Here is a 23,503-nt window from a genome sequence, read left to right as displayed (position 1 = left end):
ATTAGTACAAGATCCAATGTAGTAATAATTTACAAACACATTTTGAAATTCAATTTTCCATAAATATCACTAGATTTACATAGGTAGAGATGATACTAGCTAGTTGTCATTATCATACTGTTGTTTTGCAGTTTGTTAGCAATTTAATTAATCTTGCTTACGATGATATCTTACTAATATTAGATAAGTACGATAATTACATAGCATGCCAAATTTGAAACAGTAACACATTCAATTTGACTATTACCACTTGGTCACTATTATTATGGAAAAATCAACCAAATCTATTACAGCCAACCATTTTTTCACTTGGTTCATTAAATCCAACGACGTGCATTTTTCTCAACTCACAATACACACTACCAACCACTTATTAAAATCATAGCTCCAAAGCCTTATGTGCCTTTCCCTTTCCTTTTAGAGGAGGATATGGATATCGACCTCCTCCTCCGCTACAACGAGGATGTGGATATCCAATTCCACCTCCACTATTGCCTATCGGAACCTTCTGAATATGGATATGGATATCGACCTCCGCAGCCGCGTTTTAATCTATGAATATTAGTATAAGGGTTTATTGCCGTTAAATATATCAACCTGAAATTTTGAAAATCTAACCGTTGGGGACTACTACAAACGCTTCTTGAAACACTTCTTCCTATTATATTTATATTTATGAAAATTGCATAAATTAAGCCTTTACTATTGCATGATTGCCACCGTGGATTTTCTTCATTACTAAGGAAAAACCCAATAAAAATAAAAATATTGGTGGGAACTTGATATTGTGTATTCAAAATATTCCAAATGGAATATACTACTATATTATCAATTCAATAATATTATTGATTCCACCAATATTCCACTTTCAAAGTATGAGTATCACTTTTAGGGTTAATTGTAACTAAATAGTGGTAAACAAACCGAGGGAGTTCCAAATGTGACCTACTCTTGAAAAATGTATGACTTAGAATGCGCCATGTGGACGGGTGCATGTCCCATCAGAACGAGCTCAGTCCGAAATGGAGGGCTCCTCGGCGGGACGAGGTGCCTGCAACGGCAACCTGTCGACCACCCGTCCCGGTAGGACGGGAAAACCCATCGGGAAGGGTGCTGTTGCAGATGCTCCAAGTCACTATTATAATTGAAAATCAGCCAATTCTACTATAGCCAACCATTTTCATTTAGTACATTAAACCAAACGAAGTGCGTCAGTCTCAACTCACAATACACGCCACCAATCATTTATTAAAACTATTGCACAATTATATTTGATTCCAACACCTCATACTCCATCCGTCCTCTAAAAATAGAAACTTTTGAAACGACACGGATGTGTAATTTGCAACATTATTATTAGAGGTGTAGAGGCTTATTTACTTTGCAAGTTATGTAAAGAAAAGAATTTATATATGGAATTTACGTGTATTTATTTTGCAACTTACAATTTTTAACGGGCTCTCGAAACGACTTCAGGCCCGAGCCTTATTCATGTAATAATAAAACTGCAAACCAATCAATTTAATACTGTAGTTAAGATCTAATCACCCTGATTAATGTCATTAATACTCGAGAAAAAGGGACGAATCCTAACCAGAGTAGGGCGAATTCTGTATCCGGTCATCCAATGAAAAGTTTTCTCAGAGGTCCATCTTTGCGATCTTTGGTAGTTGACTCGGTTAATGCAAGGATTCTGCGGATTCCAGTTGTGGCAGCACCTCTCCCTAGTGCAGCAGCCCTTGCCAACTCTTCCTTCAGTGGAATGATTCCAGCAGGTGTAGGTAGAATAGGTGCCACCGTAGAGCTAGGTGCAGATGGAACAACGGCTGCCTTGATGGATTGTTGATACGTCCCTGCCCCACGCTTCTTGTAATCATCTAGTATGCTTTGCTGGTCAGTCCGTTTGAGGCCCTGAAAATTGATTTGGAACTTTTAGTCAAAGATGAACACAAAAGAAACACGAATTCATGATTTTAGAGACGGGGAAACAGCAAGCAACCTTAAGATCCAGAATTCGCTGGAACTCTGAAGGAGTACCCTCGGGCAGTAGAGCACAATATGTATCAGCCACAGAGTCGATAGGGGACAATATGACCTGTGGATCATTTAAAGAGCATTTAACTAAGGAATGGTGTTTAAGAGTGCTTCATTAAGCCACCACAAAGTCCCGTGTCAATGGATAATCTTACTTTCAGCAGTGCTTCAGCTTTGCTCATTTCACGGCTTACAAATTTTGAGTAGCCGCCAGCAGCAGATACCTGCTCAGGGATACAGAAGGGGCAGGTTAAAAATGAAGGCACGGGATAAGAACCTCAAGAATGAAGAGTTGTCGTTATCTTGCCTGTTTTCCACGGGAAGGAATTTCCAGAAGGATTGTTTTGACAGCTTGTGTATCCAGCAGCATCTGATTATGCATAAAACAATATGTCCAGAGAGATTAAAAGCTAAGTTCAATTTCACCAAAAAGAGTTCTTTGATTTCTTATATGGTTAAACAAATGAAAATCATTGAAATAATTATCATTCAGAAAAAAAGGCCTTCTTGTCAATAAAAATCATCCAACCAGGAAAACTCACACAAACAATATTACAAACAGAGTAAATAGAATAAGTACTTGTTGTGCTCCTGTTTCGGAGATTTGCTTGCATTTGAAGATGTTGAGATAGAAGCGCGGACCAAGAGATGATGCAAGCTGCAGAGGTTAGAGAGGATTAGCTTTGGAACATGACTGCTGTAGAAGAATATCTTTCAAGTATTATCCTCCAATGAAAGTGCAAGATACAAAGTCAATTCAGGAATTACTCGTTTACCTTATCGAGGAAGAACTGGAAATATATAGGAGAAAGAAGCCTTCCAAGTACAGGAATGCTTGAAGTAAGAATTGTATTTATGCCATTTACATATCTGCAGGAATTAGACGCAAGTAAACATATGAAAAACTAACTATGTCAGCAATCATATATTCATCAAGGCATCTTACTCCGATTGGTCACCAACACTTTCAAGTGTGCCCCAAGGAACACGTGTCATTGCAGCCATTTCATAGTCGAACTTTGTTTCTATACCATGCACAAGAGTTATCAGCGCTTTTGTTATGACTGCTGAGAACTCATCCTACAAAATACAGCAAAACCATGAGAAAGGGGACTGGGATCGCAAGGCATAAACAGTGAGACGAGGCATGTGAAGGTATTATTCACCTGTACTTCAGACATGTCGATGCTATCAGCATATTGAGGATCAACTATTTTGGATACATTTTCAGCTAATTCACCTGACTGATAATAATGTGTGAAAGAAAGAACTCAGTTTTGGATAAAAGAAAGATATATAAATAAGAAGCGAATGACAGAACTCAGACATGTTAAGTTCATCAGATACAAAGCCCTTCATTAACCACCCATTAGAGTCATATGTGGTACTTGTATTTGACAAAGTAATGTGGTTTGCATTAAATTGAATTACGAATTATTGCTGGAACTTCTCATTTTTCAAGTGAAGGTTTGAAAGCGACAGAAGCTGCTGCTACTTTGCTAGAAACTTGCAATAATAGCATTAGAGTATCGTTCTTCTATTAAAACAACAGATTTCACAACCCAAAGTTCTTCAATATTACCTTGTTTAATTGAAAATCTTTGTTTGCATGAATTTTTTTTATTGATAAAAAGAAAAAGTCAAGGTAGAAGAATATCCAAAGGTCACGGCTCTAAAATAATAACAAGCAGGCTAGACTTCTTCGCAACATTCTACATTAAATCCGCCATTTTAATCTTCCGCGTCCTTAAACTTATTGGCTTATTGCATCCAAGTACTTAATCAATTTGCTTTGCGGATAAATAAGTCATTTCAAAACTAACCGTCTTGTGACAATATTCAGCTGTATTGACTATATAGCAGATCAAGCGTTCATCCTTGTCAGATGTCTGTGATAAAAGGTTGGTCAGTTGAACACAACAAAGATCGCGCTCAAATAAACATTAGAAAGATGTGAAAACACATACACACACCAAAAGAAGATTCAATAAACAGGTACCTTTGTAGCTACATGTCCGGTGCCACCCTTTGGCAATCTTAAGAAAAGCTTTGTAGCATATGCTTTAAGAATTCTTTGGAATACCTATTTAGAGGAAAATGGAGTTGGAGTATGAGTAACCTATATTCTTTTTACTAAAAATATCCTTATCATTTAGGCATCGGATTGTGAAGCCAACAAACCTTGAATAAATTAAACAATGTCTGCTTTTTTGTCAGAGCACTGCATCTCTTTAACGTCCTTCTGATGATCAAAAACACCTTCATGATACAGTGAATAAGGATTAAGGATCAACCAAGATTCAATAAGTTGAGTAAATGCAATAATATGCAAAAGCATGAGAGACGTGTAAAAGAAAAATAAATTATTCTGGTTTTCATGAAGACTGCTATATTTTGCATATAATGTTACATTTTAGTTGTTATTTCATGGAATAAGTAGTAAATGAGAATTCAAAATGAACAAGGCAGAAGCATTCAGTAAGGGATTAGGAAAGATGCATTATGTATATGTATCTTTTATTTTACTAAATTCGAATAATAACCTCAACAATTCATTTCAAGGTCTCTTTATATATTACCTGCATACTGCTAGATAAAATATTAGTTTGACTTCCCTCTTCAGTTTCCCATGTTTCTTCCTGAAGTATAAGATGCAATTACATGTTAGTCAAGGAGAAAAGCATCGGAGTACCTACAAACAATCATAATGACCCAAACCTGGACAAGTTTCTCCAAATGCTCCATAAGAGTTCTTTCCTCCAGTTCAACATAGACCGCCAAGTAAGGTTCAAAGCACGATGAAATGATCCCTCTAAAATTGAACTGCAAGATAAATAAATAGCATTCAAGGTAATGCTTGATAAGTTTCCATATTCATCAAGTGAAACTCCCATAAGAGTGTCCACAGTGGGAGGGCCGCGGCCCTTGGCCTGGAGTCGGCCCAGACGCACCTTCATGCACGTTATACGTTACAAGAAACTGAAAATTAAGTCAATCCTAAAAACTGCCACGTAATTAAGCACAAAAGGCAAGACCAGAATCTTTTTGTTTGCCGACTCAATAAATGAGGCAACCATTTGAAGTAAGCAAATCAAAACAAGACGTATGAGGGGAAAAGCTTGTTTCAGATCATAAAACAAAAACTCGTATGTAGTGACTTGTAAGAAAATCCAGACAAGAAAAGTTACCCCAGCATCAGGCACAGACAGATCTTTGTGGCCATCTTGATCCTGGTTAGAGAAATAACTAAGTTAGGCAGGAGTAACATGATGGGAGATATCAGTTTTTGATCATTAGAATATATCGACTAACGGACAAAGTCAAGAAATCATAAAATTCATCCATGCCTCATTCTCATTTCCATGATGTGCTGCAAGCCTTTTCTCATACTTCTTTCGAATGTCTGAAATATTCTGACTGCTACTCTCAGCTGTATCTTCCCCAGTGTCACTTCCTAATTCTTTGCTGCGACTTCCATCACCGAATTTCTCTGCTAATTCTTCCTCAAACTCCAAAGTCCGTTGTAAAGCCTACAAGCACCCATAAGTAGAAACATCACTTAGCAACTCCTAGGAAGATGCATAGCTTAAAACTAAATGTTTTTCACCCATACATCAATATATCAGAAACTTAATGGAGTACATAGCCAAAACTTTTGGAATTTCTTTTCGTGAGCAACGAGAAAGGAAAAACCAATCCTTTAAGGTGTATGAGTGACTAAGTATCTAAGTTGATAGTAGAACATATTTGGTTTCATAATAAGAAATGTCCTTGCGAAGCTGATAATTGAACGATTTAGGGATGAAGGGAACATAACATATTATCTAGCATAACAGGCAAAAGCAGAAGGAAAGCATGATTAACGGATCACAAAATAGAATATATATATTGTAGATACAGCAATAGAATATATGTTATATTCTAGAGCACTTCTACAGCATGGTAGCACTTCAGAAAACTAGGTACAAAAAAGGAGCTTACCAGCAACAATGTTCCAACATCTGGTTTTTCTTTGAGATTATCGAGGATGTCCACCAATTGTGTCCTGTTAACACCACAAAGAACTTCATCATGATGTAATATAAGTCATGAAGTTATGATAAATCCATTTTTAGCAATGTTACTTCAATGAATATAACCAAAAATATGGTAACTGCGACATTTTGAAGAGACACCCACTGGAGTGTCTCCACTAGAAACAGAATGGCAGATCCAAAGAGAAACAACAAAAGAGGTCATACATGGTTATAAAATCAAGATTATAATTATGCTATGCTACTATATATTCAAACTGAAAACATTAAAAATGATTACTCCATGTCCTTTAATGTCAATTCCATTGGCCAAACAAGGATGTAAACCTAGGAGAACAATTTAGCTACAGGCAAGGTGGAACCTCAAATCATATGTTTGACATGTGAGTTCAAAAGAGAGGGAAGTCACCAACCTCGTCAACTTGCAGAACTGGATGCAAAGCAGATAAGGGACATGCCATGACAAGGGGAAAAGTTTCCAAATCTCCTCATTGGTTCTTAGGCGGCGCTTGATCCAAGCATATCGTCTTTCTGTTTTATCCAACTTCGCCAATTCTGCCAAATATAGCATATACCCAAGTTTCAAGTTCTAACTTATCAAAGTCAACTTCATGAAAAATCAGAAGGCAATAACAAAAACCAAAATAAAGAAATAAGACAAACCTGCTCCCTCAAAAATTTGCTGATATGAAGTAAGCTCTCTACTACAGAAGTTCTTTACTAACTCTTCCCTAACTGATGGTTCAAGGGCATCAACAACTAGGCATGCGTCAGATAGTTGCTGCAGTAAATAAGATTCCTCTGTCTCTTTTCCTGTACCTAAGCTGTACAAAATTACAGGAGAAAAAGGTTGAAAAGTAAGTCAACGCACAGAAAATTGTAATCCAGATGTAATGAAACTCAACTCAAGAGTATGATTAAAAAATCAACTATAAACAAGACATCTTCTATAGATTGTTTGACATGCATTCACAAAAACAAAAAAGGTGATTCTAATTATCTTTTCCTAGCTTTCTAAATCTACCTAAACCCTGCCAACAGAAAAGAGCAAGGAGAAGAAGAGAGTCATAACCCAAGAATATGTCAAGCAACTTCATAAAATCATTAAACGGCAACTGTAACACATAAAAGTCATTTTGCTCGGGTCGATATTCAGACTTCAGGATTTACACACCTAGAGAAATCTGAGAACACATGAGACTTCAAAATTTGTTTGATACTCTTGAACTTCTCTCGTAGCTCCGCAATCTTCTGAAAATCTCTATAAGCCTCAAAATGACTGCATAACTGGTTGACAGCCTGAAATGCATACCCAACCCATGAAATTATGCGAAAGAAAATTCAGGACAGCTGTGATTATTTCGACATCCCACAGCAAATATTCATATACCTCAAAGTAATGTGATTGAACGTATTAGCATAATTTCTGTAACATGATGCACAGTGTATCTAATGCAAGAAACAAATAGTTCAACTCAGAGCTGCGACCAATGTAGCTCAAAAAATATATAAATGTAAACAAAGAAAGGCTGCTAGCAAGTGCACACCATGTAATACCTCAAGCTGTGCAGCTGCCTCCTTGTATTGTCTTTTAGAAGCCATAGCTTGAAGTTGTTCTACAGCAGATACTGTCAACAAGAGAAAAGGCAGCATGAAACTATGAAGTGAAACTATTGAAATACTGATAACAAATAGAATGGTCGTAACAAAACATTTTAACCAAATATATTTTCAACATGAATAACAAAATAGCACATGTATGAGTAAGATGATGAAGTTCAGTAATTGAGCTTGAAGACTAAACACAACAAGATTAGAAGGACTACAAATCAAACCCAAGTGAAACTAGACTGAATGGAGAGTCAAACTCCTCTCCAAGATAATCATGACTAAAAACCTCACCTAGCATAGTAAGACGATGAAGGGCAGTAATCGTAGTAGTTATATGCTTCTTTGCAAAATCCAGTTTCTTGATGTCACGGCATATTTCCTGAACCATTGTTTCACTTTGCTCTGCTTTAGTTTTTATTTCTTGCATTTTGTACAAGAGTTCCTAAGTTCAAAATATAAAATCTAATTAGTCAACGGCACCATGAGAGAAACAAAACTTTTGAGAAATATAATAAGCAAACAGAGGATGGTATTTGTGCTAAAAAATCAAAATTCTTCCATGCCAATTAACTAACTAATAAGGGAAGGGACAAACCTGAACAGCACGAGTAGCTGCTGCAAGGTCCTCCTTGGCCTTGCTCCCTGAATTACTCTATAAAAAATATAGACATCATAACGTGTTAATACATTCAGATTTTTTACAAGAAAAATTGTATGTTCTTGATAAGCACGAGTGAAAGTGCGTAAAGTTTCGACAACATGTGACCAGGATTACATGTATACCACACAAAGCACACAAGTTACTAACAAGAGGCCCTCTTCCAGTTTCATGTTACTATAGATAAAACTAAGAAAAAAAAAATTCCATAGACACCGAGCATTCATTCATTAACTAACTGAGAATTTATTACTAGCTTCATTGACTTAACAATTTAACTACTACTAGTTACAAAAATCTGGTCTTGAGTGAGCTTTCTTTCCCCACCCAAGCCATAAATCTTGTGATCCCTATTCTCCATTTACTTAATCACACCCCAACTCACCCAACTGATTCCATATATTCCAGTCCAAGCATGTGAGAATTGAGATGAAACCTCTAAAATCAAAGATCCATTTACAGTCTACGAATGCCATTTCTACCAATTTATCAGCAATAAAATAACTGCGTATCAATTAGCGATTATACCAACCTGCTGACGAACAGCAGACAAAATCTCGGCATCCACTCTCCGGATTTCACTGTGTATTTTCTGCATAAGGGGCTCAACACCAGATAGAGAGGCCTCTGCATAACAACCAGCTTCCACATGATCAACAACTGAACTAAATTCATAAGGCATCATCTAGAAGTTCAAGCCCCAACAGCACAGGCAGACTCAACCTATTATTCTAAACAACCTTTCCAGATAAACAATTTCTTCATAAGTTGAACATTCCTCTGCTAAATGCATAGATAAAATTAGCACAACGATACAAACTGGAACTAACACTTCCTGACATTATAATTCCCCCTCATGAATCAAATTCTTAGAAATCCTTCCAACAGCTGACGCCAAACCAAAAAAATAATAAAAAAATAACAGAAACAGATACAGAGAAAGATGTGTCTAACCAGTGGGGAACATCTGATTGATGTAATCCAAAGCGCCCTGCTTGTCAGGTGACGCCATTTTTCGCGATCAAAAACTAACGAAGATCGTAATCCAGCAACCAATTACTCACAAACGCTTCAAACTAATCGAACGGATCTGATCTGAATCATGCATCCGAACCGCTGCTTTACTGAATTCGAAACAAAAATGCCGTGAAAATCACATCTGATGGAAAATGATGCTACATGGCCAGCCACTAATCTCCTGCGATTCCGGCAATCAAACTGTTTTCCGATCAAAATTGGAGCTGGAAATGTGCAATTGAATGAATTAACGATCCTTTTTTCCGATTAGTAGCTGCTAAACATGAAAAAAACTCGGATCTCCCAGCGTCAATTCGCATGCTGCAATGAGCAAACGGCCGATTCTCTGCCAATCTCAACTACCATATAGCTATAATTATCAATCAAAATAGAAACTTTGAGAGAGAAACATAATCCATTAATTTAAATTTATTTTGTTTTAATTTAACTAATAATGTAACACATTGTTCTTATTTTACTATCTATTTCTCCTAATTTTTTAGGTTTGTTTATTGTTGCTACTTTAATTTTCTGTGGTTGCTAAAATTGACAAAATTTTGTTACAAATTGCAATTTTTCCATCGTAGTCGACGAGATGTTCAAATTTTTTTTATGTGAGGAACATAAGAATTTGTGATATAAGTACTATACAAATCAAGATTTATTTTATACTATAACTTATAAAATTATTTATATCAATAATATTTTTAACAATGTTAATGTGATTTATAAAATTACGCTTTTATATAAGTTATGTAATTTTTTTTTAGAAAAAGTCCCAAGTAAAGTTATAGTTATCTCTTCATCATTAGATCATACACTACTACTTTTGTTCACGATAAAAATATCTCATCATGTTTGTATGTCCACATTTAAAAGTTTTATTTACGTTTTAAAGAGAATTAAGTATAGCACGGAAATCTTTATTTATTAATTGAATTTTTGAAGTCTATTGGGTTAGTGGAAAGACAAGTGTAAATTTCCCTCAAATCCCAACATAAATAAGTTAGGAACAACTCAACAGAAAATAGTGTGGATTAGCCCAAACAAATACTCCTATTATGGGAGGTTAAAATTCTATTATCAAACTATATTAATATTTGAATCTGCCAAACATGCTAAGGTCTCATGAATAATTTCTCTATAAATGTATGATTCTTGAATCGTTTCCTCATCCAAATCAACCACATCATTTCTCTCTTGAGTCTTCGATCATAACTCCAGTTCCAAAAAATGCTTGATTTTGTTCAAACTATCTTGGCCTCGTTGAACTCTTCTGGTCTCAAAAATGGGAACGAGATGAAGAAAAAAGAGGTGATTGAGTTTGAATCGAGGCCGTTGATTGAGGGGAAAAGTGGAAGGAAAGTGAAGATTGTGATGAGGAAAGAAGCGGCTTATTGACTTATTTCAAAGTGCAGAAATGGAGGGAGAGTAGAATATCAAGACATGGCTAAGGAGCTCAAGCAATTTTATTGCTATTCTAAGCTTGAATAGTTTTGTCTCTTTGGATTTATATAATTCCCTTACTTTGTTGTTTGATTTTCTCCCTCTTCTTTTTGTGTTGCGTGGAAGTTAATTGTAGATGCAATGTGTCTCGGTTCGATAAACAGATAGAGATATCGATTTATTGTTGTGTTTGCTATGAAATTGTAACGGAGGAGTCTAACTCGCATATAATATGATTTCATTAATTTTCTTGCACATCAGCAATCAAAGTAATTTGCATTACAAAATGAAATTATAGTAGCTAAAATCATGCCAAAATATGGTATTTTTCATGAATTTTAAAAGTGATTGTAAATGTCACTGCTATTAAAAGTTAAAATGAAGTGAGACGTCGGAGTATTTTTGGATCCACATTATCGGTTTAAAAATAATATATATATTTTCTATTTTATTTATAATTTCTTTTTAAATCTATATAGTCATCTCTCTCAACTCCCCTCCACCGCTTCCGCCCAGCCACCTCGGCCACCGGCCCACCAGCCATCGACATCCTTAAGCCATCGTCGGCTGATACGGCCAGCCAACTAGTATATTGGGTTTAAACATTTCTTCTTCCTTCTAACTAAATAAAAACACATAAATTTAAGAATTTGAAACAAACCAAATTTGAAAATTTGCCCTTTTTTGGGTCTAAGTTTGCCCTCTTGACTCTATGAGTCTAAGTTTGGCTCTTTTATTGGGTGGGAATAGATTGTTATACCTTTTAGTTGGACCATATAATTATTAATTACTACTTTATACTAGTAGTTAATTTATTCTCTAACTAAACATTTTGGCTACTTTTACCATTAATTAATAGTAGTAAATAAAATAAATTATTACACTTATTTACTGAAAACAACAAAAAAAAAAAAATACTACTACTATATGAAAATGAAAATTTTCTTTCATGCTAAATTTTTTTTCATCAAAGCTCGTACTTGTATACTCCCTCGGTTCACCAAAAATAAATTTTTAATTTGTTGTACTAGTTTAATTTGTAATCAACTTACAAATCAAGATTTATTTAATAAGTATTATTTCCCTTGCTCCAAGGATTTGATTCGTATACAGTTTTAAAACGTGGATTTGGGTCAACGTGATTTAAGTAATTAAATACTATTAGGCCTCCTAAGATCCAATTAACTTTACACGTACTTCACTACAAACAAATTAAGGGAAAATATTAAATACATATTACATACTTTATAGTTACCAAAATTTAAATATTATTCTAGGTTTCAAACTAAAAGATCCACATGTTCAATCCCTCCAAAACATATATAGTATTTAATCAGTTAAATCTTATAACAAACGTTAAAAGTACATGTGAACAATATTTATTTAATTAAGGAAACTTTCTCGTAAATGTGAACAATATATATTTAATTAAGGAAACTTTTTCAAAACACAAAAACGCAGACACATACCTGTATATATATGTGTGTCTATGATTCTATTTACATACTGATTTCTAAATTCTTTAATATGGATTTTGGAGAAGCTGTAAAGAAGAAGACGACGAAGAAGAGAGTGCAGTTTGAATCAGAGGCGTTGCTTCAAAGCGATGGGAAGAATAAATCTTCGTATCAAGTGAAGATTTTGGTGACGAAAGAAGAAGCTATTCGATTATTGAGCAAATGTAAGGATGGAAATATTCTTGAATTCAAGGATGTGGCTAATCAATTGGCTCGTACCAAGAAAGATAAATGATAGTATATGTTCAATTTTTTTTAATTCATATTATTAATTATTGGAAATGTTATTTCTAGCTTCTATATATCTTCATAGTTGTAATTATGTGTAGTGATCCAAGATAAATCAATAAAAAGTATTTCATATTTTCTGTCACTAAGTTTCACTCAAAATGGATGGCGTAGAATTTGAACATATGTACTATTAGTAAATTTGTTAGAGTTTATTCAAACTCTAGATTATGCTTTTGCTTTATTTATTTTTTGTCTGTATTAATATGTAGTCTACTGTAATAATATGTTATTGATCTAGGTTGAAAGAGAGCATTATCAGGTTAACTTGCAAATCATTTTTTTGTTGGTCTTAATTTGTTTGGTATAGAGTCTATTTTTGTTCTGAACTAATCACGATGTTGTGTTAAATGTGTGTATTTCGTTGTGTTTTAAGTCTTGATGTTGTTTTTATTTGATTTTGGGCCGTTGTTTGGTGTTGATTTTGTACTCTTATCTCGATCGGCTTCTGGTCAAAGCATTTTCAACAATAGAAAAAAATGACAAATCTTATTTGCTAAGAAGTCAGAGTTTTAGACAAATTAATTTATGGGTACGTATATATATATATGAACAACATAGTATAAAAGATGAAGTATGCATGTTCATGAAAATTAGTTTTTTTCTTTTCTTCATGTATCAAAATTAGTATCTATTTATTTATAACAAATTTATACATTTAATCAAGTGAGTCATTTTATCAGTTACTAGTATATATTAAAATTCATGTTATGCACTATCAAAACTAATTTTGGAGATATTTAGTGGAAATTGTACCAACCTAGTCTCCAAATCCAAACGCAAAGATAAAATTCATGGAATTAATTGGTCAATACCATACATTACCTTACTTATGATTATCTACCAAACATATATAGCATCTCGACACCACTAACGTATGTAAAATACACCTCAAATCCACCATGATTTCCTATATATACCTCTTTTAGATTAGCTCCCCATTCCTGCGTCTAGTTTCATTTTCTTCTTCAATTAAGGTCCCAAAAAATGTTCGATTTCTTGCAGTGGATCGTGCCGTCGTTGAAATCAGTTCGACGAAGGCAACGATACGGGTACGGGAAAGAGCTGAGGCGAAGAGTGAGGTCAGATTTCGAAAGGCGGCCTTTGGTTGAGAAGGAGAGTAAAGTGAAGATAGTGAAGATAAAAGAAGTTGCAGCAAATGTAGGGAAAGTTTGATAACATGTTCAAAATTAATCAATTCAAAAATGTTGTTTTTTTAGGGATGGTTATTATCCAATTTAAATGATATGTTTTGTCTGAAATATATAGTTTTGGTGAGACTCTCACCAATATATAGTATTTGTAAACTTTCCGTGAGTGAAATGATCAGTTCATATAGAGAAACGTACACGTATCTCTGCAGGGTAGTGATAAAATGCAAATTTATATATTGTACAAATTCAAAACTCCTCAACACAGCTTCAACACAGTTTTAATACAATATCAACACAGCTTCAACACAGTATCAACACAATATCAACACAACATCAATCATTGACTACCGTTGAAATTCTGTTAACATTTTCCTATTGATATTTTTTTGTGATCTATTGACATTTTTCAATGGTCCAGATCATAATTTTGAGTTTGTACAATATTTAGAGTTTTCATTTGATCACATCCCTATCTCTGCATCATACTAATCTTTGATTAAATATAAATTAGACTTATGTTAATTTGACTTTAATAATTTTTAGCCCAGAACATGAAAATGACTCGGCCCATTTGTAATTGATTCGAGGCCCAACCTCCAGAATGAGGCAGCCCACTCATAAAAATACACCCAACTAAAGATGGTGAGAATCTTGACCACTAAGCCCAATTTTTTTTTTTATCTCTTCTTTATAGTTATTAATAGTAGTACATTTTTTCTACAAGCGTTGTAATGTGATAAATGAATTTATAAAGATAGTGAAGTACGTTATAACACATGAACCATAAACTTATTTCAAAATTAGTCAAAAAAAATTGAAATGCATACAACAAAATCCATATAAAAATGAAATGATTTTGGTCATACGATAGAAGAATTAAGTTATTCGATAGTTGAGCAAATGTAAATGATATAGTACTACTATAAAAATTATTCATTTTTTTTCTTCTTTCGTTGGTGTAGACAAATAGAACTTGGACTTTGTAGTCTGTAGACATGTGCCACGTGAAATTAAACCAATTTGAGAATCTAATTGGTTGAATATTAGGTATCTCACTGAAAATAAAAAGTGACTTTCTATAAATCGTTGCATAAAACAGAATAGTTGGTACACATACCACAGTGCACTTTTTTTGTCTCGATTAAGAAGTGAGGGAAAATGCAATTATACAAAAATAAATGGATTGTCTTAACATCTCGTCTCCGACATTTAATAAAATAATCAATTTTGACATTTGTGGTAAATTCGTCTCTCCTAATTTTTTTGCACTTCTTTGGGGCTAGGATGTAGACATATATGAAAATTATTATGTAGGTTGTTTTTATCATTTCTCTCTAATTATTCTTACTCTTACTATTTTCAAATAAATTTCTTCTAATCTTAAAGGATTCAACCTTTACATTTCACGAATAATCAAACTAATGTGCGGTCGACGATCCTATCATAACTCACTCAAAAACTATTAATTTCTTCCCCACATTAAGTAACTCACTAAATAGGAAGTAGTACATCTTTAACCGTTTACTTACATGTCACAAATATGACTCACATTACAAACAAAACGCTCTTCCCCGAGCAGGCAAGCAACAAAGTAGTCGATACACACCCAAAAGTGCTCGGTAATGACAAAATACCGAGCACAACACCTGCTCCGTATAGAGCTAGCTAGCTCGTCACTACATTTCCGAGCACTAACTCACAGACATATCGACCAGTCCTATGACTAACAAATTTCTAAGCACCGAATCGAGCACCTAATAAAGTGCCCTGTATCGTGAAAACTACGTGCTCGGTAAAGCCCATTTTTTTTTGTAATGCAATATCTCCAACACATGATTGCCATACCAAAAACTCTCATTACACACAACAAAAAAACATCAAACTTAAAAACTAAAAAAATCTAGATCTAGAGAGAGAGAGAAGTTCATGTGTCCATCTCCTCACCGGTTGTCTCAGCGATGCAATCCAAAGATGGCTTCCAACCCACACTACTTCCCTCTCTACTTCTCTGTATCTCTTCCAAGACATCCTCAATCTTCTTACCTTGCCTCTCCCGCAGCTCAATCATCAGCCACTCCAGCTCCTCCTTTGTCAGCACTACCTTTATTCTCACCTTCTTGTTGCCACCGCTGCTCTCCGATTTTCCCGCCATTTCTTCGTTGATTATGTCGGTTTCCGGGCTGTTTCTCGACCTCTCAATGCAATTTCCCATGGCTTCTTGTTTTTTTTTTTTTGTAGGGGATTTGAGATTTTTGATGAAATGTGATTGAATTTTATGTGTAATAATTGAAGAGAAGGTGGTTGTGGGAGTGGTTAAGGAGTGCATGTGAGTGTGGGCTCACCGATTTATATAGATTTGAAGCTGTCCACCTCTAGAAGGGTATTTATTTTGTTACCCGGGATAAGGGTGGTTGGTCGTTGGGTTCGGTTATAGTTTAATTAAATTGATCGGGTAATTGACCTGGAATAGCTTTGTTCCATGAATCATAATTGAACCGAACCCAACTTCGGTTAACTCACTAACAGATTGGTTATAACCGATCGGTTATCGATTAACGGATTATAAGAGAGATAAACATCCCTCTTAGTTTAATTGTCGATAAATGCACGAGTTTTCGTTGATTTTGCAGTTTTGAGATTTTTCACCTAAGTTACTATACTTTAAATTTGTTTCAAAACTATGGGCCAATTTTCGAATATCATGTTAGGAATTACGAAATGAATGAAAAATCGTGATCAATTTTGCTTGTTTTTTAGTTTGTTTCAGAATTAGCTTCCCAAAAATTGTAATCGTATGTATTTTGATGAGGCTGATCGATGCAACTAGTAGTACGAAAAATTGAGAGTGTATGTGCACAGTGGATACTAGTGTATGTGCACATAGTAAAATGTCCGTGACATATGATATACGTAAATAAAATAGTGAAATCGAGATTTTTTTTGGCCTTGACATGATTTGTTTAGAGTCCCGTGACCTAATAAATAATTGCGGAATTACGATATACAGATAGTTAATCACGTTGCCCTACTTAAATAATGAAAGATTCCCATCAATAATCCAAATAAATTAAAGTTTGTCCTCTAAATATAATAATGCATTAATTTTTATTGTTTATAGTTCGTACTGGTTGGTCATTTGTGTCCTCTTAATAACATTATTATTGTACTGTATATACTAATATTAAAAATACCGCAGGTCTTCATCTGAAATATGTTTCGACCAAATACTTATATTATCTTGTAACATTTGGTAGTACTATAAAGTGAAATTGAATCAATTTATGATTTTGCTGACAATCTGCCCGTTAATTTAATGGACTAATTATTAACCAAAGGAGTAAAGTGATAGCAACAGCTAACCTTGAGTCAATAAAAGTGTTATAGTCCAGAGGTCCATGAAATAGTACACTTTTAGTTTAAAACATTAAATTTCATCGATAATAATAATAGGAGTATTATAATAAAAATTGACATGCATAATAAAAAGGCCACACATAAGTCATATTTATATAATTGTTTTTACATGAAAGTGAACAAATTATAAGAATCAGTCATCAAATTGATGAAATGAAGTCTACGTTGTGGTATAATTAAGATTTTCAAATTATAAGAATCAGTCATCAAATTGATGATCAAATGTAGTCTACGTTGAGCTAATTAAGATTTTATTTTATTATTAGAAGGTTCCACTTGGACTAATGATGCATGGGATTGAAAGAAATTATGGCAGTAATTAAGGTAAAGTTGAATTAGTCTTATTATTACCTATTTAATCAAAAGGAGATGTTTGGGACTTTGGGTGCTACCATATAAAATTAGATTATTTCCCCCATACATAATAAAATAATAGTTTATTTTAATGAATTCAAGATATATATTTGCATGCTATCTTAAATTAAACTCATACCCTCATCTGTATGGTAGTATGATCCTCATTTGTTATTTTGGTTTATAGATCAATATAAATCTATTTTTACTTTTATTATAAATTTCACAATTCATTAATTCATTTCACTTATATTTAGTACTATTTTTTCTTGAAACATGAATAATTGCTTGTCGGTATTCGAGGTGCCATTAGATAAAACATAATCTCATACAATAATTTGCAACTCACACGAGCTGTTTTGAAGAATAGTAGTACTAATATTAGATTGTAATGGATGTAGTCACTTTGATGAATTTTAGACGTGTAGTTTTGTAATGCAGTTATGTCAATGACTTAATAATGATACTGACAATTATTGTGTATGTGTGTTTGTTAGTAACAATTGAGAGATACAATAGACTGTTTGTTGAAGCATAAGTCAACAACATCCACTCTCACTTATCTTTTTCACAAGTCACCACACTGCAATAGTGATCATTTCTATCTGGTAAATTAATGGGTATATAACTCAGTAACAAATTCGAAAAAAACGAATTTTTCTCCCAACAATGCGATTCAAAGTCATAATTTTTCTTAAAATGAATTCAGCAGAGTGATTTTTCTTTTGTCTAATTTTTACGTATTTAATACCTTTTGAATTTTGATGACATAGAAGACAAAACATCCTTTGTAGGCCGGGGCGGCATATAGGTTTGGTGGGAGTTATGGGTTTTATTTATTGTACGTGCATATATAATTAATCGAGGTTGTTAATAATAAAATTGCATATATAGGGTAAGCTTATAAAAACAATTGGGAAGGAAAGACGAGATTTGAACAGTGGCCTTATTTATCTAATTAATAAAATAACATGTATAAAAAATTCTAGTTATTTTGAATCTGACTACTGGTATAGTGTATAGAAGTGATTTTGTCACTTTCTTGATGTATGTATATAGACGACAGAGACACAGCTAATATAATGTGGCTTGATGTATGTATATAGACGACAGAGACACAACTAATATAATGTGGTGTCGTTTGATTGGTACGATTTATTATCACATGATTATCTATCTAAAATTAAGTTATGAAATTATTTTGGTGAAAGCTATAGAGTGACAATGACTAATTCTCATATGATTATCCATTTAGGATTAAGTCGTGAGACTTACGAATCTCATGAACCAAACATAATTATATTGGAGTAGCTTTTATCTCTCAGGCACAAATGTGAGAATTGAGAGATGGGCTTTCGACAGCCAGTGGATTAAGGTCTCTTCCTTAACGACCTACTGCGTACCCTGATTGAATCCCCTCACATGATGTCGGTCCGAAGTGTAAAGGCAGCCAAGGCGATAGAATCACCTTTTTTGCGGAATAGGAGTACATATTTAATCAAAGATACAATTATACGAACGGAATAGGCCCATGCATGTATTAAATGCTCTCACAAAAATTATAAAGAAAATTATGATCAAGCATTTATATCTTTCGAAAGTCTTGATACAAGCTTTCCCCTTGTTGAGAATATACCAATATCAATATGAGACTTTATGGCAAATTATTTGATCAATTAAAAAAACGTTTTATCTCAAAAATCACATGTAAGCATGACTACTTATGACGTAAAGAACAGTCAATTACGAATAATCAATAAGGTAGATGCAATGATAATTAAAAAAATAATACAAGTGTGTATAATCAATTTCACAGAATCCAGATGACATAATGTTTGTCGAGATTTATAATATACGTAATTTACTAATTGCATTTTGTCGCTATATCTGATTTCTTTGAAACATCGCTATCATGAAAATTGAAGACGATTTTTGTTAAAATTCTTAATATCTTGTCCTATATCAGCTTAGTAACGATTCTAGCTCACCTATAAAAGTATGGATAACTCTCCTCTTATATAGCTTTTTAAGGGGTGAGTGACTCATTTTGTAATATCTGCAAATATAAATCCGAGCATATATTATGGGAAAAAACTCCCTATTTAATTTGCTAAAACAAGTTGATTATCGACAGTCTACGTGATTTAGGTAGAAATTGGTCTTAATTAATTCAAATACAATAAACTTTTTGACCGCCGATGCTGGGGAGTCCCAACCTCAACCTACTTTTTGGCCTTACTAGTAGAAAATTCTTCACATAAATATTTTTTTTCTTTTATGAAATTAAATAAAATTAATTATGTTCAGACTATGGATGTGACATAAATAACACTCTAATACTTAATGACCATATTAGAAAAAAAAATTAAAATCTTAAATGAGACTTAAAGGACTAGGAGTATTGCTTTGGGCCTGTTGGTTAGAATTTTGGATTGATTCAAATATTTGAATAGGTTTCAAAATCTTTGAGAGTCATGTCCGAATACAATAAATGGGCCCATTATGTTAGGAATTGTTGTAATGTTATTTATGGAGTATATAAAATTATTAGAAATATTTTTTTATCAGAAATAAAATTTATTACAACATTTGTGAGTTTCTAGAATAAGGTTGATCTAAAAATATATCACAACCTGGGGCATTTTTGCTATGTTTAGGAGTATCTTTTTTGAAAATTTTCAAACTTTCAATAATGACTCCTCTTTTTTTTTTTAAATTTATTATTTTCATAAAGTTTCTTACTAAACCACGAAAAGTAAATTAGTTATTATTCTCACCAAAATTCTACTCTCATTCTCCAACTTCTCCCCATATTAAAAAAGGAAATAAGTAAAGCACAAGGTTTCTTGTTTTCCAAAGAATATATCGAAATATCCATAATGATATTATAAAAATAAAGATATAATAGCTATAAAGATTACAAAAGATATTTTAACATCTAATCCATTTTTGTGATTATTGACTAAAAAATTTCGTGATTGTGAATTATATATAGGCAAAATACGACCAGATCACAATTATAAATCTTTGTGGTTGTGAATCTATGCCAAAAATAATGTGAATTCACCATTGTAAATAGATTTTTGGTTGTGGCACCAAACGGTGTCGTTCCAAGCCCATTTGGACGAAATTTTTTAATTTACTTTAGTCAAAGATGCCGTTTCCATCACCCAAAACTTCTTTTCATAGTTTATTTATTCTTTTTTCTAGAAATACTTCCACAAAATTTTAATCAAAATTTAAGTATCAATATATTCTATATACTATAGAAGGATTTCGATGTGTGACAATTTATATTTTAAATAAGTTTTATAATTTATAAAAGCTTCTAGGCGATATGTAAGAATGTTGTCTATTTTTATACTCACAATTAAGTACTTCTAAAATACTCCCTCCGTCCCGATTAATTGTCACTCTTTTTCATTTCGGTCCGTCCCTCAATAATTAACACACTTCATTTTTACTATATTCCCACATTCCACTAACTCACTCTATTCATATTTTATATTAAACCAATATAAAAATGTGGATCTCACATTCCAATAACTTTTTCAACTGATTTTTCTTTACATTTCTTAAAACCTGTGCACGCTCAAAGAGTGACAATTAATCAGGGACGGAGAGAGTAATATATTATAGGAAATTATTTGTATGAGAAAATTTAATTTATAAATAATAACTTTAAATCCATTTTACTAATTTATGGCAAGTTCAAGAGAAAATGGCCAAACCTAAATATTTATTTTAAAATTTTAAATATTATATTTGAGAAAAAATGTTTTATGTAATTGCAACATTAAAAATGGAAAGGTACGAAGTATAATTAGAAAGAAAAAAAATTAAATTTCTACATAAAAAATCCCCTATAATTCACTTAAATCTTTGTTAAAAAAAGTTTACTCCATTAGATTTACTTTTTTCTCCTTAAACCTGCAAGATGTGTAGAAGCATACTGAAATATTAAAACTTTTAATTAACCTTTCTAGAGAGTATGAATATAAAATAGTTTAAACACATAATCTACGAAATTTTAGTAGAGAGCATAAAAATATAATAGTATTAAAAAATGTCCTAATCTATTTCAAGTTATAAAGCTTATTTAGACCATAAATTATTATGAGAAAATAACTTTCATATTTAGATAATAACTAAATTTGAAAGATATTATGTGAAATTGTATTTAAATGGAAATGAATTTTTTAAAAGATACAGAGTAAAAACATACCAAAAAAAATACTACTCCCTAATCTTTTAGTATTTATATATGCTGCGCGAATTCTCTTCTCCATATTCTCATTCAAGATTTCTCTTCACCATATCTCACCTCTACCGAGTTCTCTCCTCCCTTTCAATCTTTCAATTTCGTGGTTATTTTCATTATCAGGTAAGATTTTTAGTTTCTTCATGGATTTTTTTCTTCTATTTTTCAATTCATGAAGTTGTTTTGGAATATTTTTTGTCGTTGTCTACTTTTGATTATGTGATTTGTTCGTGTAATTTATAATCTCGTACATACTCATGCTAGTTTTTCTTTCGTTTTAAATCTTGTATAAAGAATGAGAAGAAGAATTAAGAAGTTAACTACTCCATGTGATTTACTTCCTTCAACTTAATTTGACTTTTTTTAAGCTATAAACTTTTCTGTGAATTCAAATTCAATTTTCATGTTTGTCAGTTTAGGTCTGGTATACCAAGTGGAAGAATAATTTTATTTGGTTTATTTTTGTTATTCTGTATGTGTATAACCTAATTCATTCTTTATTTTTGGTAGGATATCATTTGTTTTTTTTTATTTTATTTTCATGTATGAAAAATCTAGGTAAAAAAAAATGTACTAACAATTCTCCTTGTTTTGTGTATTTTAGTCCCATCTCTGCCGAATTCCACAAAACCATGCAGCCTGCAGGAATTAGGTGACACTCTTTTACTTCCTCAACTTTGCCTTTTTTTTTTTCAGATACAAAATTTTTTGTGAATTCAAATTTTGTTTTGAGTTAGGGATGATACATATACGGAGTTTGTGAACACATTGGAGAGTAATTATCAATTTAGGGATGTACGCCGAATACCAGCCTTGATGTTTGGAGGTTTTTGCAAACGCTTGTGCTTAAAAGCAATGCGACTTTTCAAAGAAGAAGATGTAGATTTTCTGGTAATTAATCGATATACACACACTGGAACACTCAGTTTCCATTTGTTACACTACTTGATTTGGTTTAATTTTGGGTTTGATTTAGGGTTTTTTTTGTTGTTGCAGAATTGTGTCCTAAAAGTGGATCTTGACGATGAACGATGGGAAAAGTCGTTAAGGAAAATACGCCTTGATTGCAGAGCAGGTAGTGTTTTTCCTAATTCGAAATTTCCCAAATTAATTTTCATAAAAAAACCCTAATTAACAACATGAACATATATTTGTGTGTGTAGTAAGGCAGTGGAATATGAACCAGAATGGAACGGTGGAAATAAGTGCGTATGCTAAACCGAATAATCTGATGCGGAGGATACAAAAATCCACGGCAATAAAGCTTATATCGATGCAGGCCGGACAGTGCTGCGCCAACCTTTACTTTAAGGAACCTCCAAAGCCTTCTAATCCCTGTCCCGCTCCTCCTCCCTATGGAGGAGGATATGGATACGGATATGGATATGGATATGGATATCCACAACCACCTCCGGCTCCTCGTGTTTATGGATATCCACAACCACCTCCGCTACATGAAGGTTATGGACATCCACTTGCACATCCGCTATCGGATCATTATGATTATGATTATGGATATGGATATCGACCTCAGCGTTCGCGTTTTGTGTTCGGGGAAGGGCGATTATCTCGCTACTAGCTAGACAGAGTAGCCTTTGATCAATTGTTGCAGCAAGTTTTTTTTTTTGGCTATGACTATTGTTAGGGTTTTTGATGAATTGTTTTGGCTTTACTTGCTGGATTTTTGTTTTGTGCAATATATTTGCGAAATTCTT

General features: G+C 33.2%; 1 protein-coding gene across 7 annotated transcripts; it reads right to left on the bottom strand.

Annotated features, from left to right (window-relative positions):
• Nucleotides 1-840: 840 nt before the first annotated feature.
• LOC125216864 (vacuolar protein sorting-associated protein 53 A-like) lies at nucleotides 841-9,784 on the bottom strand. 7 transcript variants are annotated; one of them, XR_007175477.2, is made up of 26 exons: nucleotides 9,292-9,784; nucleotides 8,870-8,964; nucleotides 8,275-8,331; nucleotides 7,971-8,121; nucleotides 7,626-7,696; nucleotides 7,243-7,367; nucleotides 6,732-6,892; nucleotides 6,482-6,623; nucleotides 6,016-6,079; nucleotides 5,382-5,564; nucleotides 5,223-5,264; nucleotides 4,753-4,857; nucleotides 4,614-4,673; nucleotides 4,216-4,293; nucleotides 4,034-4,117; nucleotides 3,858-3,923; nucleotides 3,201-3,278; nucleotides 2,981-3,114; nucleotides 2,811-2,904; nucleotides 2,615-2,692; nucleotides 2,342-2,404; nucleotides 2,190-2,258; nucleotides 2,000-2,095; nucleotides 1,595-1,911; nucleotides 1,446-1,505; nucleotides 841-1,135 (listed from the first exon to the last, which is right to left on the bottom strand). XR_007175477.2 is itself a non-coding variant. In XM_048118641.2 (25 exons), the coding sequence occupies exons 1-24, from the start codon at nucleotides 9,347-9,349 to the stop codon at nucleotides 1,621-1,623; spliced, it is 2,445 nt and encodes an 814-aa protein (XP_047974598.1). In that variant the 5' UTR covers nucleotides 9,350-9,784; the 3' UTR covers nucleotides 842-1,135; nucleotides 1,595-1,620. The 7 variants fall into 7 exon arrangements, 4 of the variants coding, with proteins under 4 accessions (XP_047974598.1, XP_047974596.1, XP_047974595.1 ...); XR_016137368.1 differs by having other exon boundaries at nucleotides 842-1,113; XR_007175475.2 differs by having other exon boundaries at nucleotides 1,446-1,911.
• Between the last annotated feature and the right edge of the window lie 13,719 nt (nucleotides 9,785-23,503).

The sequence above is a fragment of the Salvia hispanica genome, chromosome 3 (genome assembly GCF_029641045.1).
Source record: "Salvia hispanica isolate PSC_SH4W2 chromosome 3, Shi_PSC_v1, whole genome shotgun sequence".
Lineage (NCBI taxonomy): Eukaryota > Viridiplantae > Streptophyta > Magnoliopsida > Lamiales > Lamiaceae > Salvia > Salvia hispanica.
The sequence above is the reverse complement of the archived record's forward strand: the minus strand, read 5'-3'. Positions and strand labels throughout refer to the sequence as shown.